General features: G+C 37.1%; 1 protein-coding gene across 1 annotated transcript in view; it reads right to left on the minus strand.

The window, feature by feature from the left end:
- Window positions 1-14433, minus strand: part of CUBN (cubilin) — a 289660-nt gene that overhangs the window by 83536 nt on the left and 191691 nt on the right. Inside the window, exons 39-45 of the mRNA XM_060192232.1 lie at window positions 13761-13953; window positions 10342-10539; window positions 8703-8849; window positions 6401-6591; window positions 6074-6257; window positions 2216-2390; window positions 256-434 (exon numbers count right to left, since the gene is read on the minus strand). Of these exons, the coding sequence (XP_060048215.1) occupies window positions 256-434; window positions 2216-2390; window positions 6074-6257; window positions 6401-6591; window positions 8703-8849; window positions 10342-10539; window positions 13761-13953 (1267 nt within the window). The remainder of the gene's footprint in view (window positions 1-255; window positions 435-2215; window positions 2391-6073; window positions 6258-6400; window positions 6592-8702; window positions 8850-10341; window positions 10540-13760; window positions 13954-14433) is intronic.

Raw genomic sequence — 14433 nt, forward strand, 5'->3', positions numbered from 1 at the left:
AAGAATGGAACTAAGTATTGGCTTCACAAACAACTTAGGAAAAATTGAAAAGTTTGTTGTTTTAAAATGGAAATAAAAAGTAAAAATTAAAATTGCTAAGCAACTTTGTGATTTTAAACACTTACATGCTTTATTTCTATTATTAAAATAACTGTTTAGATTAGGCAGGTAGAAAGGCTTAAGATGGTATCATTAAAAAATTTTAATATATTTAATTGTCATTACTTTATAAACTGAATATAAAACTAAAATTACCTATAGAATACTTGGCCTTAAATCCCACATGAGTGGAACTGTTGCTAGACAGGAATCTCAAATACATCGCCTCTCCAGAAGACAGTTGAGTCCTTGGCAAAGATCTCCCACAAAATTTAGAAAGTATTGGAGCATCGGAATCAACTCCATCTCTCAACTCAAGATAACTAGATGTACAGCTGCAGTGGAAAGAAAATTTTGTTTACTTTGTAAAAATCAGTTGCTTTGACATATCTGATGGCAGACAACTAACCAAAAGTATTATTAAACCATCATTTCTGTAGCAGAGGATAGTAAGACACGGCAGCTTAAGTGGTGTGCCACTTTATAATGTATATTATTTTTATAACCAAAATTTACTCTTTCGTTAACAGGTGCAAGGAAGACTTTGTATGTAAACACTGAAGACTGTTTACTTGCTTTCCTTTAGCTCTAGCAGTTTTTCAAAGTTATCCTTCACAAAGCTATTTTAGGAGTATCTCTGTCAAAGATCATAAAATTTGATAGTGCTCTATATTGGCAAGAATGCATGGAAAGATGCTCATGTCTTCCGATAACATAATCTGATCTATCTATGTAGTGGATGTGGCAACATCTATCAAGATTTTTCAGGATCAATAACAAAATATTCTACGTCTATATGCTATGTGTATGTACACTTGGGCATGTTTAAATTGCTTAGCCAAGGATATTTCTTACAATGATATTCATGATAGAAAAATAAAATACGAGGTTGGGAACAGTCTCAATTTTTCAAAAAGGGGGCTGATTAAATATATTACTGTATATACACTAAAACTAAACATAAGATAAAAACCAAGAATTTCATTTCACTTGATGTCAGGACACATAACACCCAACTAAGACCCCCTGTGAGCTCAGTAACATGAATTAATAGAGTCTCAGCCAGAATGTTCTGGATCCATAAAAGAGGGGAAATATTTGCCCAATATTTCTTGAGAAAGTCAACCAGATGATCAATGCTGAATTAGTATGAGAGTAACATTACATCAGGTACCTAGAAATGGTAAACAAGGGCTCTTGCATCTAAGTTTGGATCATGATTATATTCATACAATTGGGTACACATTTGTGTTAAAGGAAGAACAAAATACAGAGTTTTTTCAGTCTGTGTGATTTCTTACTTTGTCTTCAACATAGTAAGACTTTCTGGTTTGTAAACCTTTAAGAGTTCTTATTAGAGATCAAGAAATTATAGCTTTTGTTTGTTCATTTCGGTTTTTATTGAAACCAGAGTTATTGCTGTGGCTCAGTGCATGATGAATCCACTGTTCCCAGTGGCCATTTCTTCCTCTTTTGTTCCCTTTTGTTATTTGATAGGATAGAGAGAAATAAAATGAGAAGACAAGATAGGGAGAGAGACAAAGAGACACCTGCAATATTTGCTTGACCACTCCTGAAGCTTCTCACCCTGTAGATGGGGAGCAGGGTTTAAACCTGGGTCCTTGCACATGGTAATGTGGGAACTAAACCAGGTGCACCCCCCCACCCCCCAACTGTGCTATTATTATTTCTGACCTTGGCAACCTCTGATGTCACATACATAAATGTTTCTTTGTTAAACAGATTTTTTTTTTTACCAAGTAAGATACTGAGTGTAAGACTGAGCAAACAAATACTCATCTACCAGAGACACTAAATTTTTCCTGCAGGAAGAAGGGGTAACATATTGATAAATCTCCAACAGCCATCCTGTGTCTCCTGGAGGATGTGCACTCTGCCACAAGGGATAATATCTATGTTCATAATCTGCTCAGCAGGAGAGTTGCTGGCAGGCAGTGTTTTCAGACTTGAACATTAAGTATTTCCTTTCTCTGTCTCTGCATTTCCTATGCAGTCTACGTTGCTGAGAAAAACAAGAAATGAATTATTCTGAGTTATGGCAGCTAGCCAGAATACTAACTGTGAGCCAGAGAAAAATTAAATGGAGGTGACCTACTTGGGTGTTGCTTCAATATTGAATTCCTCTTCAAAATGCAGTCTTATGAGCTTCCCAGGAGGAGCAGTGATGAGCCAAATGCAATCAGCATGTTGGGGGTAATTGTCAGGGTGGTTGGGGGAGGTCACATAGCCAGCAGAATCTACATCATGGATATAGATAATGCCTCCACAAGCTGTCAGGAAATAGGGTAAAATCAGTTTACAGTCTGGAGGAAGAGGACACAGTCAACTGTCACGATCATTTTAAAAGTAAATGTATCTACATTTCCTCTCTCAATTTCCTTTCATCCAGAATTATCTTCCTTTCTTTTTTTAAACAAATTTAGAATCTGTTCATTGAGGGGGCTGATGAGCACTGTGAACATTCAGTTAGCCAAATTTTATATTATCATTGAAAATTTTACTCTTTCTTTAAAGCCAGTAAGTGGTTAGGGTACATAGATGTAGCAGAGCATTGTGTGTGCACTAATGGACATCTACCACTTAGAGATGTCTGTAGATGCACGAGCATGATAGCAGCACAAGAAATGTTCAGCGCAGTAACAGGATGCAGAGCTGTGACCTTGAAATGTGTATCTGAAGGGCAATAAATTGTAGATCATGAAAGAATTGACTTGCCAGTTTTTAGTATTTTGTTTGTTTGTTTTGGGTTTCTTTTAAAAAATTTTATTAGCTTTATTTCTTTATTTTACTGGATAAAGACAACCAGAAATTGAGAGGGAAGAGGGTGATGGAGAAGGAGAGACAGAGAGACACCTGCAACACTGATTCACCTCTTGCAAAGCATTACTCCTGCATGTGGGGTCTAGGGGCCTGAATACTGTAACTTGTGTACTGTAACTTGTGTGCTCATCACCTGGCCCTGGTTATTGTTTTAATAACTGAGATTTTCAAACATTTTTTTAACTTATTTTTTTAAGGTCAAAGTTTCCTGTCAACATGCTTTCCTGTTATAAATAAGCACTTTTTACATTTCATTTAAGATAACAGACAAGAAGAAACTGGATACTAACAAGGCCAATGAAATTAACCTATCCAATAACTTAGCCTCACAAATACTGGATCTGCTCAGTTCCTTTGACATCTATTTCCACTATCATTCAGCCACATTTGACCATCTCCTAGATTTTGTCATTAACCCCAACTCTTTCATTTCTGAAACCCTAAACTTCACATCTCTTTGACCACCTTTAACTATCTTGGTCCTTGTTTTTTTTTTTTATCATTTTATTAGGAGGTTAATGATTTATAGTATAGTTGTTGACACATGGGTACAATTTCCTACCTCCCTGTGATAGGTATATATACAAAACACTCTCACTTCCAATTTATGACCTGAAACTTCTATCCCCCACCCACACCCACACCGCCTGAGCACCTTAGCTCCTGGTCTTATTTTCAGACTCCTTGCAAAAATCTCAGTTCAAACCACCATGGAAATTGATGCCACTACAAAAACATGCTCTCTGTCCTCAACATTGTCAAACAACCTTCTTCTTTTTAAATATACACTACAACAATTATTTAACTACCTAGACAGTTTATTCTTCTCATTTTTTCTCAGCAAACTACTTTGAGTTTTCCTTTAAAAGTAAAGCAATGGTACTGATGTATGTATACTGTTTTTTAAATTCTCCCTGCAGCTGCCAGAGTGTATATTACAGAAAGGAGGACATCCCCCATAGACCTGGAACCTATTGAGGCTAGCTGGTAGAGACCTACTTCTTCTTCTTTCCTCCAATAAAGAAGTTATGCTGGTCTTTCAAATGCTGAACATGCAGTGAAATATATAACTTCAATTAGGTTAGTATGTATTTTGAAATATATTCAGGAATTTGGGGTTAAGATTACTTATTAGGATGAAAGATATATTATTTAATTTTGGGAAGTATGCAAAGATTAAGACTCTATAGGCACTACTCTTTCAAAGCTATGCCTTATTCCAACATTTGTTAAATCAGACATTATACAAAAACAGCTATCACAAAAATTAAATCATTATAGTAGAATTAAATATAATTACAATCAAGCATAAGTAAAATCACTTCTGTACTGTATATTTCAGTGAGTAATAGGAGAATCAGTTCATGTGTTTATTAAAACATTTTTTTTTACCAGAGCACTGCTCAGCTCTGGTTTATAGTGGTACTAAGGACTGAATCTGGGACTTCAGTGCCTCAAGCACAAGTCTTTGCATAACCATGATGCTGCCTGCCCATCCCATTTAAAACATAATTACAAAACAAGGAGATCATCATTTGCTTCTCTTTTCTTTTCTTTTTTCTTTTCTTTCTTTCTTTCTTTCTTTCTTTCTTTCTTTCTTTCTTTCTTTCTTCCTTTCTTTCTTCCTGTCTTTCTTTCTTTTTTTGCCATCAGGGTTACTGCAGAGGTTCAGTGCCTGCATAATGATTCCACTGATCTTAATGGTCATATTTTTCTTATAGAGGGAATCGGAGAGGGAGAAAGAGACCTGCCCATTGCACCACCACTTGTGAAGCTTCCCCCTACAAGTAGGTCCTCAAGCATGGTAATGTGTACACTGCATGGAGTGTGCCACTGCCCTGCCCCACATTCTGACAGCATTTCTTTAAATATAACCTATAATAAGACATTTTATACAGGGCAAGTCTAAGAAATTTCAGAGGATCTATATGATCAGTTCAATTCATACTCACAGAAAATTTTTATTTACTCTCAGTAAGTGACCTGGGAAAACTCTAAACCTCATTTTATTTTTCAGTAGAATGGGATTAAAAGTATACTCCTTAAAAAGTAGTCTCAAGAGAGCTTATGTGCACACGTATCCATAAACTACTGCAAAATATATACCTGAAAGCAGAAGTACACTAGAGTTTGCAGTGAGTACCTCCCTAACACTTCCTCTCCACTATTCCAAGCTTGGGATCCATGATTGTTCAACAAATTGTTTGGCTTCGTATGTTAACTCTCTTTTCAATCACCAGGTTCCAGATGCCACTAGGATGCTGGCCAGGCTTCCCTGGATTGAAGACCCCACCAATGTGTCCTGGAGCTCAGCTTCCCCAGAGACACACCCTACTAGGGAAAAAGAGAGGCAGACTGGGAGTATGGACCGACCAGTCAACACCCATGTTCAGCGGGGAAGCAATTACAGAAGCCAGACCTTCTACCTTCTGCAACCCTCAGTGACCGTGGGTCCATGCTCCCAGAGGGCTAGAGAATGGGAAAGCTATCATGGGAGGGGGTGGGTTATGGAGATTGGGTGGTGGGAATTGTGTGGAGTTGTACCCCTCCTACCTTATGTTTTTGTTTATTAATCCTTTCTTAAATAAAAAATTAAAAAAAAAAGTAGTCTCAATGGAATATTGAATGCATCATGTATATAGTAAGTACTTGATAATAGGCATTAATTTATATGTTAGATATAATTATGTTATATATAATATTGTTTATGTAATAAAATGTACTATTAATAAATAACAGGTAACTATATTATTTAACCTATATTAATATTAAATATTTTATTGTTATATATAAGTATATTTACATATGTGGTAAATACGTGTCAATATGTGAAATATATTTACATTGAACAAATATGACTTTTAATGTTATATTTATATTGAAAAATTTAACTTGATATTTGTTAAATGTCATTACTATATTAACTGTATAATTGTTAATATATTATTATTTATTATTAATTTAATTCAGAAAAATCTTGAGATTTTTATTTTTGTCAAATATATTTAAATACAGAAGAACAGTTTCAGGAAAGAAAAAGACACTATTATCAGTAAAAATGCTTTTTATATTTCTTTATTAGGGGATTAATGTTTTATAGTCTATAGTAAATACAATCAGTAAAAATACTTACCTAAGCTCTTTGCCTCATATTGGATTTTAAATCCTTGCCCTCCATTACTGTCATCAGAAATAAACTGAACGAACATTTGATTATCTGAGGTGAACAAGGTGGATGAAGGACGACTGCCACAAAAGTGACCATTTCCCCCATGGGGCCCCATGGGTGGAGAAGAGCTGTCAGGTCCATTTTTCAGCTGGGAGAAATAAATTTAAATTGCATAAATTTCTTTATATTGAGAGGATTGAAAAATTCTTACCAATGTAAGTCCCAGAAGAGAGAAGTCATCGTTTTCTGGGTAAAGTCTACAGAGATAATAGAAAAGGTAGCAAGACTTACCACCAAATAATCTCCTTGGTTGCACAAAGAGTCTGCATTTGGAATTTGGAAGGGTTGTTCAAAGTGGACAGCGATGGTCAGACCACTCTGAACCAGGACATGCCAAGAGCAGTTGAGGCTGGGAAGGTAGGTCTCTGGATAATTGGGTGATGTAATAATCCCTCTGTTTGCATGCAAATATCCACCACAACCTTCCCAAGAAGAATAAAGGTAGGTTATTGAGATGCCATTTTAAAAGTGAATTTTATGCTTTCTTGTTTTTCTTGAGGATTTTAGTATAGGTAGGTGATAGAAATGTGGTTCAACACTAACTGGGACCAGAGCATGAGATATGACCAGCAGAAGCATTAAACACTCAGTCTCTGGTACTCTTTTACTATTGTGGTTTCTAAAAATGGGGATAGATATAAGCAATAGAGACATATTACTTACCGGAAGCTTAGTCTAGATATGAGTGAGACTTTCAAAAAGCATATTAGGTGGTGAGTAGATAGCATAATCATTATGCAAAGAGACTCTTGCCTGAGGCTCCGAAGTCCCAGATTCAATCCCCCACACCACTATCAGCCAGAGCTGAGCAGTGCTCTGATAAAAAATAAAATAAAATAAAATAAAATAAAATGCATATACACAATAGGCGAGACTGTGGTAAGATCCACAAAGAACAAGAATTTGGGGAAAGGGAGACTGATGCTGTATTATTTGTAGAAGTGTTGGCAGTAATTTCTGAACAGATACCTGAATAAAAGGAGGTAGCAAGGTTTGTATATGCTTTTATGAGAGAACATTCTCTCATATCTCACCTAGGTAAGATAACACTATAAAGGTTATATTTTTAAAAAATACATCACAGAAAATAGAACGAGAGATTCAAAATGTAGCAGGACCAGGCCACACAGTAAAGTAGAAGAACCTATTTTGAAAAAGAAAGACCCTGTAGAGTTTTGAGAGCATCAGGATGGTATGGTTTGAGCTAAATTGTTGGGAAAAAATAAACAAAAAACTCTATCTTCAATATTTAGACACAAGAAGCAGGAAAAAGCAGAAGTAGGGTGTCAAACAAGAAGGCTATAGGTTGGGCTGAAGAAGAGATGGTAATGTCTAGACTAGGATGGCAGCAGTGAAAATGGTGAGAAATAATTGGAATCTAGAGAACCACTGTAATTTGTTGATGATTAGGATTTATGATGTGATAAAAGCATAAAGGACTATGTTAAAATTTTTGACTCAAATAAATGGAATGGCTGTGTTTTCAATTTACTAAATTTGAGAAGAATATTATCTAAGCAAATTGGGGTGTGTGTATAAAATAATGAAATTCAATGTACCTATGTATCACAAGTAGCCATATGTGTGTGTGAGAGGGAACTGTTTGGATGTGAGGAAAGAGAGTAGATAGAGAGGTATAAATGTGCCAGTTGCCAGGAACTGAACCATTCACTAGCAATTAAATATAGACTTCACACAACCAGTTAAATTACACAGGTGGAAACAGATCTTATTTGAAACCTATTCTCTTCAACCACTATGCAACCTACCTCCCTAGAGTGTGAGGAAGACCATTTATCTTTGGCTGCTCTCTATAAAAAGTGTGTGTGTGTGTGTGTGTGTGTGTGTATAAAATACTGAAGGAAATATTAATTTTATGTCTATTTCAAAATTGTTTTAAATTAAAATGAGCCTTTTGATATTTCCTATTATATCAGTTACTTCCCTCATCCAATTTAAACTTAAAGTTATTATTAGAGTTCAGATTTTGTTGAGTTTTGAAAGCCCTGATCATACCAACATGATAGCCTTCCAAATACTGTGTACATTCTCAGAGTCATCAATTTCATACTTCAAGAACAACAAATTCTTCCTTGAAAGCCAGCCTTGAAATGGATGGCTCCATCTAAAGGGTTTATGAAGATACCTTCTCTATTGCTCTGACTGATTGTTTTCTAGATTGAATATAACTCTCTCTGACTTACTACTGTAATGATGTTATGAGAATTTGTAGTATCTTCTAGTTCCAACTCTCAGCTGAAATTTTGTTTTAACAATCTTCTTCTTGTACCTACCACAAACACATCTTCTTTTGTGAGAGGAAGGTACCCACTCAGAAAAATGCAGCAAGGGGGCTCTTTGGTAAAACTTGGCCACAGTACTGTTTTGGATCAGAACTCAGAGCCTGACATGAATTTAGCAATACAGGGCTAACCAGGATCCCATGTGCACTGACATCTAACTTGTGTTTGGATTATTAGGGGAGAGAAAGAGATGAGAGCAGATTGTAGAATAAAGTCTTTGAGCAAATTACTTTTGTGAAAGGATGCATTAAAGCCCGCCCTGGCTACGCTGGAGTCCGAGGTGAATCGAATCAGCATGTATTCTCCAGTAGACCTGATGGGTCCAGGAATGTCTCTGCCACAGAGAACTGCTAGCTGTGGGGCCAAAATGTTGTCTCCTATGAACAAAGAATGGACATGTCAGTGTGAACATAGGTTTTGATGTCTCCTCCAGTACCATTTGCAACCTAGCCAATGTAGGTCACATAGTACCATTACTTGGAGCTATAAGGATTCTCATGCACAAGGACACTCTGGGTTCCATCATTCTGGCTCAAGCTTTTAATGATACCACTGTGCATTTTCCTTTATTCTTTTCATAATAAGACTTCTTTGGCAGTCTCCACTGTCTTTCCAAAAACTGACTTATTAGATCTTTCTAGCACAAAATTGGAGTATCTGGGATTGGTGATGGAGAACCAGTATGACTGAATACACAAAAGGCTGGTCTACATTATGAATTACTTTAATTGCTGAAGATCAAGTATTATGAGCAAAAGAGGCTATATTTTTCATACTTGGGTTCTAAAGTATAAAACTATAATGTTTATTTTCAAGGCCTTTCAATAAGAAGGCAGCATTATCCGACAACAACACAGAAAATGGCTTCCTACTTCAATCAAATATGGTGTTTCTTTTAAGGAAGGTCAATATAGTATATGGATTATTTTGTTAAAGTCAATTTAAAGTTTTCCTCCATTCTTTACAAATTGTAGCCAATTCTGGTACATGGCACCTTCACTGACTTCTGTGCAACTCCATACAAAGGCAGTAGACAAATTCTATTATCAAATGTAAGTAAATCTGAGTTAAGACATGATAGTTTCTGGGCTTCTTTTAAATGTTTATTTATTTATTTATGCTTCAAAAACATTTGTTTGAGGGTCAGAAGGCAGCTTACTCAGTAGAGTGTACTATGTGCAAGGGCCTGAGTTCTGAACCCTGGTTTATCACATGGTAGCACCCACGGGGGAAGTTTCATGAGAGTAGCTTTGCTGCAGTATCTCCCCTCCTCTCAGTCTCTCGTTCTCCTATTCTCTATCAAAAAGGAAAAATAAATGGCCAGTGAGAAAGGCAAAGTTGTGCAGGTACTGAGCCCCAGAGATAATCCTAGTGGAATAGATAGATATTATATATAATGAAATTGAGAGACCATTTCACCATATGTGGGGCTGAGAACTGAACTGGGGGCCTCACACATGCAAGGGATGTGAGCTCTACAGCTGAGCCACCTCCCTACTTCTTGTTGTTCCCTCTTTTCTCTTACTTTCTCTCTCTCTCTCTCTCCCTTCCTTCTTTCCTTTCTTCCTTCTTTCTTTCTTTCCTTCCTCCCTTCCTTCCTTCCTTCCTTTCTATTGCCTCTGGGGATATTACTGGAGTTTGGTGTCTGTACTACAAATCCAACCTCTCCTGGAGGCATTTTTTTTCTTTTTCTTTCTTCCCATTTTGTTAGATAGGACAGAGGGAAAGAGAGAGAGAGAGATACCTGCAGACCTGCTTAACTATTCATGAATCATCCCTGCTACAGGTGTGGAGTGGGGGCTTGAACCCAAGTCCCTGAGCATAGTATTATGTGTGCTTAACCAACCAGCCCTGTTTTATGTTTCTTACCATCAATTATCACAAGTTTATCATATTCACATGTTTTATGAGATTCAATGTCCATGGAAAGGATGTTGAGTTCTACAGTCGAATCAGGAGCATGGATAAGCCATGAGCAGTCAGCATTATTATGGTATCTTTCAGGCCAGTGTGGGGAGAAGAGGAAGATGGGTGCATCTCCTGTCCTCAGAACCCCACCACAAGCACCTGCAGAGTGAAAAGTGACATCTCTGAATTGGCTATGATGGAAAAGAAACTAGAATGTTCACTTTAAAGTGAGATAAAACAATGAATTAAAATAATTTCCTCATCAAAATATCCACTTTATTAAACCTAAGGATTCAGACAGCTGAGACTTTCACAATTTATTTTTTGTATATGACACGCTGTAGTCTACTCTTTCATCATAATTTTGCCCTTCACTAACAAATAACCATTGTTTATTAAACATGAAGTAAGACCATATAGACAACCCCTTTATTTTTAAATATTTATTTATTCCCTTTTTTTGCCCTTATTTTTTCTTATTGTTGTACTTATTATTGTTGTTGTTGTTATTGATGTTGTCATTGTTGGATAGGACAGAAAGAAATGGAAAGAGAAGGGGAAGACAGAGAAGGGGAGAGAAAGATAGACACCTGCAGATCTGCTTCACCACTTGTGAAGTGACTCCCCATTGGGTGGGGAGCCAGGGGCTCGAACCGGGATCCTTAGGCCAGTCCTTGCTCTACGTGCCACACGCGCTTAACCCTGCTGAGTTACCGCCTGTCTCCCTACAACCCCTTTATTATCATTACCAAGGTTGAGTTTTGTTCCTGCTTCCCAGGTACTTTAACCATTTTTTAAAGCACTTACATAATACTTTTAATAAATTATTTTTAATAAAAGTACATTTACTGTATATTTTATATCTAGGCAATTTTGAAATTTCTTTAAATTTCATAATCCATAATATCTGTATTTGTTATTTTGTGTAGTCATTAAAAGTCTGTGTTTAGGTTTGTGGTGAACTAGTGATTAGACAGATCCCTTTAAATTCCTGGAACCAATCACTCTCAGTGTTTTCTCAGAAAGTTCCTGTATATGTGTGTGTTGAGATATAGCTATAAGATACCAGCAGTTTTACAGCTGTCCTGTTCTTCAGCGTCTACTTGTACAGACTGCAAGAGGCAAGAGATTAAAAGACTTTGTGCATCATTTTCCTGGGCATGTACCCTTCTATCTCCAGGAATAGGTCAGAGCTTTGCAAAACCCCATCAAATATATCTCACTCCTCTCTTTTTCCTTAAACATTTTCGGGGAGGGGGGGAGGTGGTGGCGCACCTGGTTGAGCACACATGTTACAGTGTGCAAGGACCCAGGTTCGAGCCCCTGGTCCCCAACTGCATGGGGAAATCTTCACAAGTAGTGAAGCAGGGGCTGTAGGTATCTCTCTGTCTCTCTCCCCCTCTGTTACCCCCCTTCCCTCTCCATTTCTGGCTGTCTCTATCTAAAAAATAAAGATTAAAAAATATTTTCGGTTAAGTCTCTTCTTTGCTGCAACAGATAATAGTCACACACAGTTGTGATGTTGACCACATGGAGTGACTAACAATTATCACTGGCTGCTTTCACCAAACATTTTAGGGGTAGGGCTCTAGGGCAGAACAAATGAAGATAAGCAAGGGAGTACTTCTTGGAAGCTACCAGACAGCTCAAATAATCACCATTCCATGAAAATAGGGTGCTTCCTGAAGTACCAGTCTTACTTGACCCCTTTCAGTGGTACTAGGCTACAGATTTACACAGGTACTATAGTTATTAAATTACTGAAATGTTACTGCAAAATTTAACTGGGGAGAGATAGAAATGCGGGACAATGGAGATGTTCATACTGATACTCAAAACATTTTTCTGGAGTAAATCTCTCTAGATTACTGAAAGTTTTGATTCATTACTAAAGTTCTCAACAATCTATTTTGACTATCTCTGCCAATGTTTTCACTGTTTTCCTGTAGCAATGGATTTTCAAAGGTCCTTTTTCCACTATTCCAGAAGGTTTTGACCAATACCAGTGCAAGCTTGAATCATAGTACATCCATAGTGAAGTTAATTTCGTATCTCATAGGACCGAGCCCAAATTATTTAACTCCTTCATGACATAGACAAATATTCTTAAGATTCACAAATAAAAGTTCTTATCGTGAACTTATAAGACAGTTGTCACTTTTTTTTTTTTTTGCCTCCAGTGTTATCACTTGGGCTCAGTGCCTGCACTATGAATCCATTGTTCCGGGAAGCCATTTTCCCCATTTTGTTGCCCTTGTTGTCATTGCCATTGCTGTTGTTGTTGTTGGATAGGACAGAGAGAAATGGAGAGAGGAGGGGAAGACAAAGGAGGGTGAGAAAGATAGACACCTGCAGACCTGCTTCACCACCCATGAAGTGACCCCTTTGCAGGTGGGGAGCCAGGGGCTCAAACCAAACCGGAATTCCTTAGCTGGTCCTTGCACTTTGCACCATGTGCACTTAATCCGCTGCGCTGCCGATCGACTCCCCAGTTTTTACATTTATTATTCATCATTAGTACTGTTTGTCAAATAATTCATTTTTTTTTCATTTCCAAACACAAGGAGAAACTACACTTCTTGATATTTTTGTGACTGAGTGAGGCCATTTGGCCAGTGTTGGCCAATGAACTTTGCACAAAGTAACATGTCATTTTTAAACTGAGCACTTTTAAACTGAGACATATCAGGAGTCTCTTCCCTTCTATCTTGATCCTATCCTACTGTCAGCTCAATAGCCTTATTTATGGAGTCATGTTATCTTAGGACAAATATATAGCCTGAACAAAAAGGAAGTATTGCTTTTTCAGCCACCAACATAACCTGATTGATATTATGACAACACTTTCTTACTTGCCATGCTTGCTTTTTTTTTTTTACTCATTCATTTTTTTTAAGCTCATGGAGAGTGGATATTATATCTTTGTTTAGTTTTTCAGTCACTTAACACTTACCTCAGTGAATATCTATTAAAAGCTAACAAACATTTGAGAATTAAGTTAAATATATGTATAAGAAAGTTCATGGGGAGTAGGGCAGTAGCGCAGTGGGTTAAGCGCAGGTGGCACAAGCGCAAGGACCAATGTATAAGGATCCTGGTTCGAGCCCCCAGCTCCCCACCTGCAGGGGAGTTGCTTCACAAGCAGTGAAGCAGGTCTGCAGGTGTCTGTCTTTCTTTCCCCCTCTTTGTCTTCCCCTCCTCTCTCCATTTCTCTCTGTCCTATCTAACAATGACATCAATAACAACAACAATAATAACTACAACAATAAAAAACAAGGGCAACACACACACACACACACACACACACATATATATATATGTGAAATATTAACCCATACATATCAGTCCCTAGAAAAAATTTCATTTATTACCAAACATACCTGTAGCAATGGTTGGTAAAGGTCCATCAAAGGCACTGATAGCAAACCACTCCAGAAGAAACCCTTTCCCTGAGACTGAAGAGTCAGAAATAAACTGAAATGTTATTGTATTTCTAGAGGAGCTAAAAGATTCAGTCTGGATACCACAGTAACTTCCAATTAGGCGGAAATGGATGCTAGGTCCATCGTAAATCTGCATATGAAAATGAGTAATTTGAATTTAGGTCATTTTTCTTTATGAAATGATAACTAAATGGATGTCTTATGTTATTGTTTCACCATGACGGAAACATAATCAATGTTATATATCAGTTTAAAATAGAAAGTGTCCTTAAATACAAAAAAGCAATTACGAATAATGTAACTTTTTAAAATTATCTCTTTGAAGTAGGGTTATCTTAATAAATGTGTTATAACTCAATATGTAAGCTACATTAAAATGTGGTGGTGGAAAAAAGCAGGATAGTTAGATAATAACTGGTAATTGGTGGGTATGCTATGGGTCTCAAAAAAAGTAATTAGAAGGAAATAGTAAAACAGCAAGAAAGAGAAAAGCAGGCCATTGAGACAGCTCACTTGGGAAGGTGACTGCTTTGCCATGTGTGCAAACCAGGTTGGAGTCCCTGACCCTCATAGCACTGGGGGGAATTTTGGTACTGTGATATCTCTTCAT

Source organism: Erinaceus europaeus, chromosome 6, assembly GCF_950295315.1.
Source record: "Erinaceus europaeus chromosome 6, mEriEur2.1, whole genome shotgun sequence".
Classification (NCBI taxonomy): Eukaryota; Metazoa; Chordata; class Mammalia; order Eulipotyphla; family Erinaceidae; genus Erinaceus; species Erinaceus europaeus.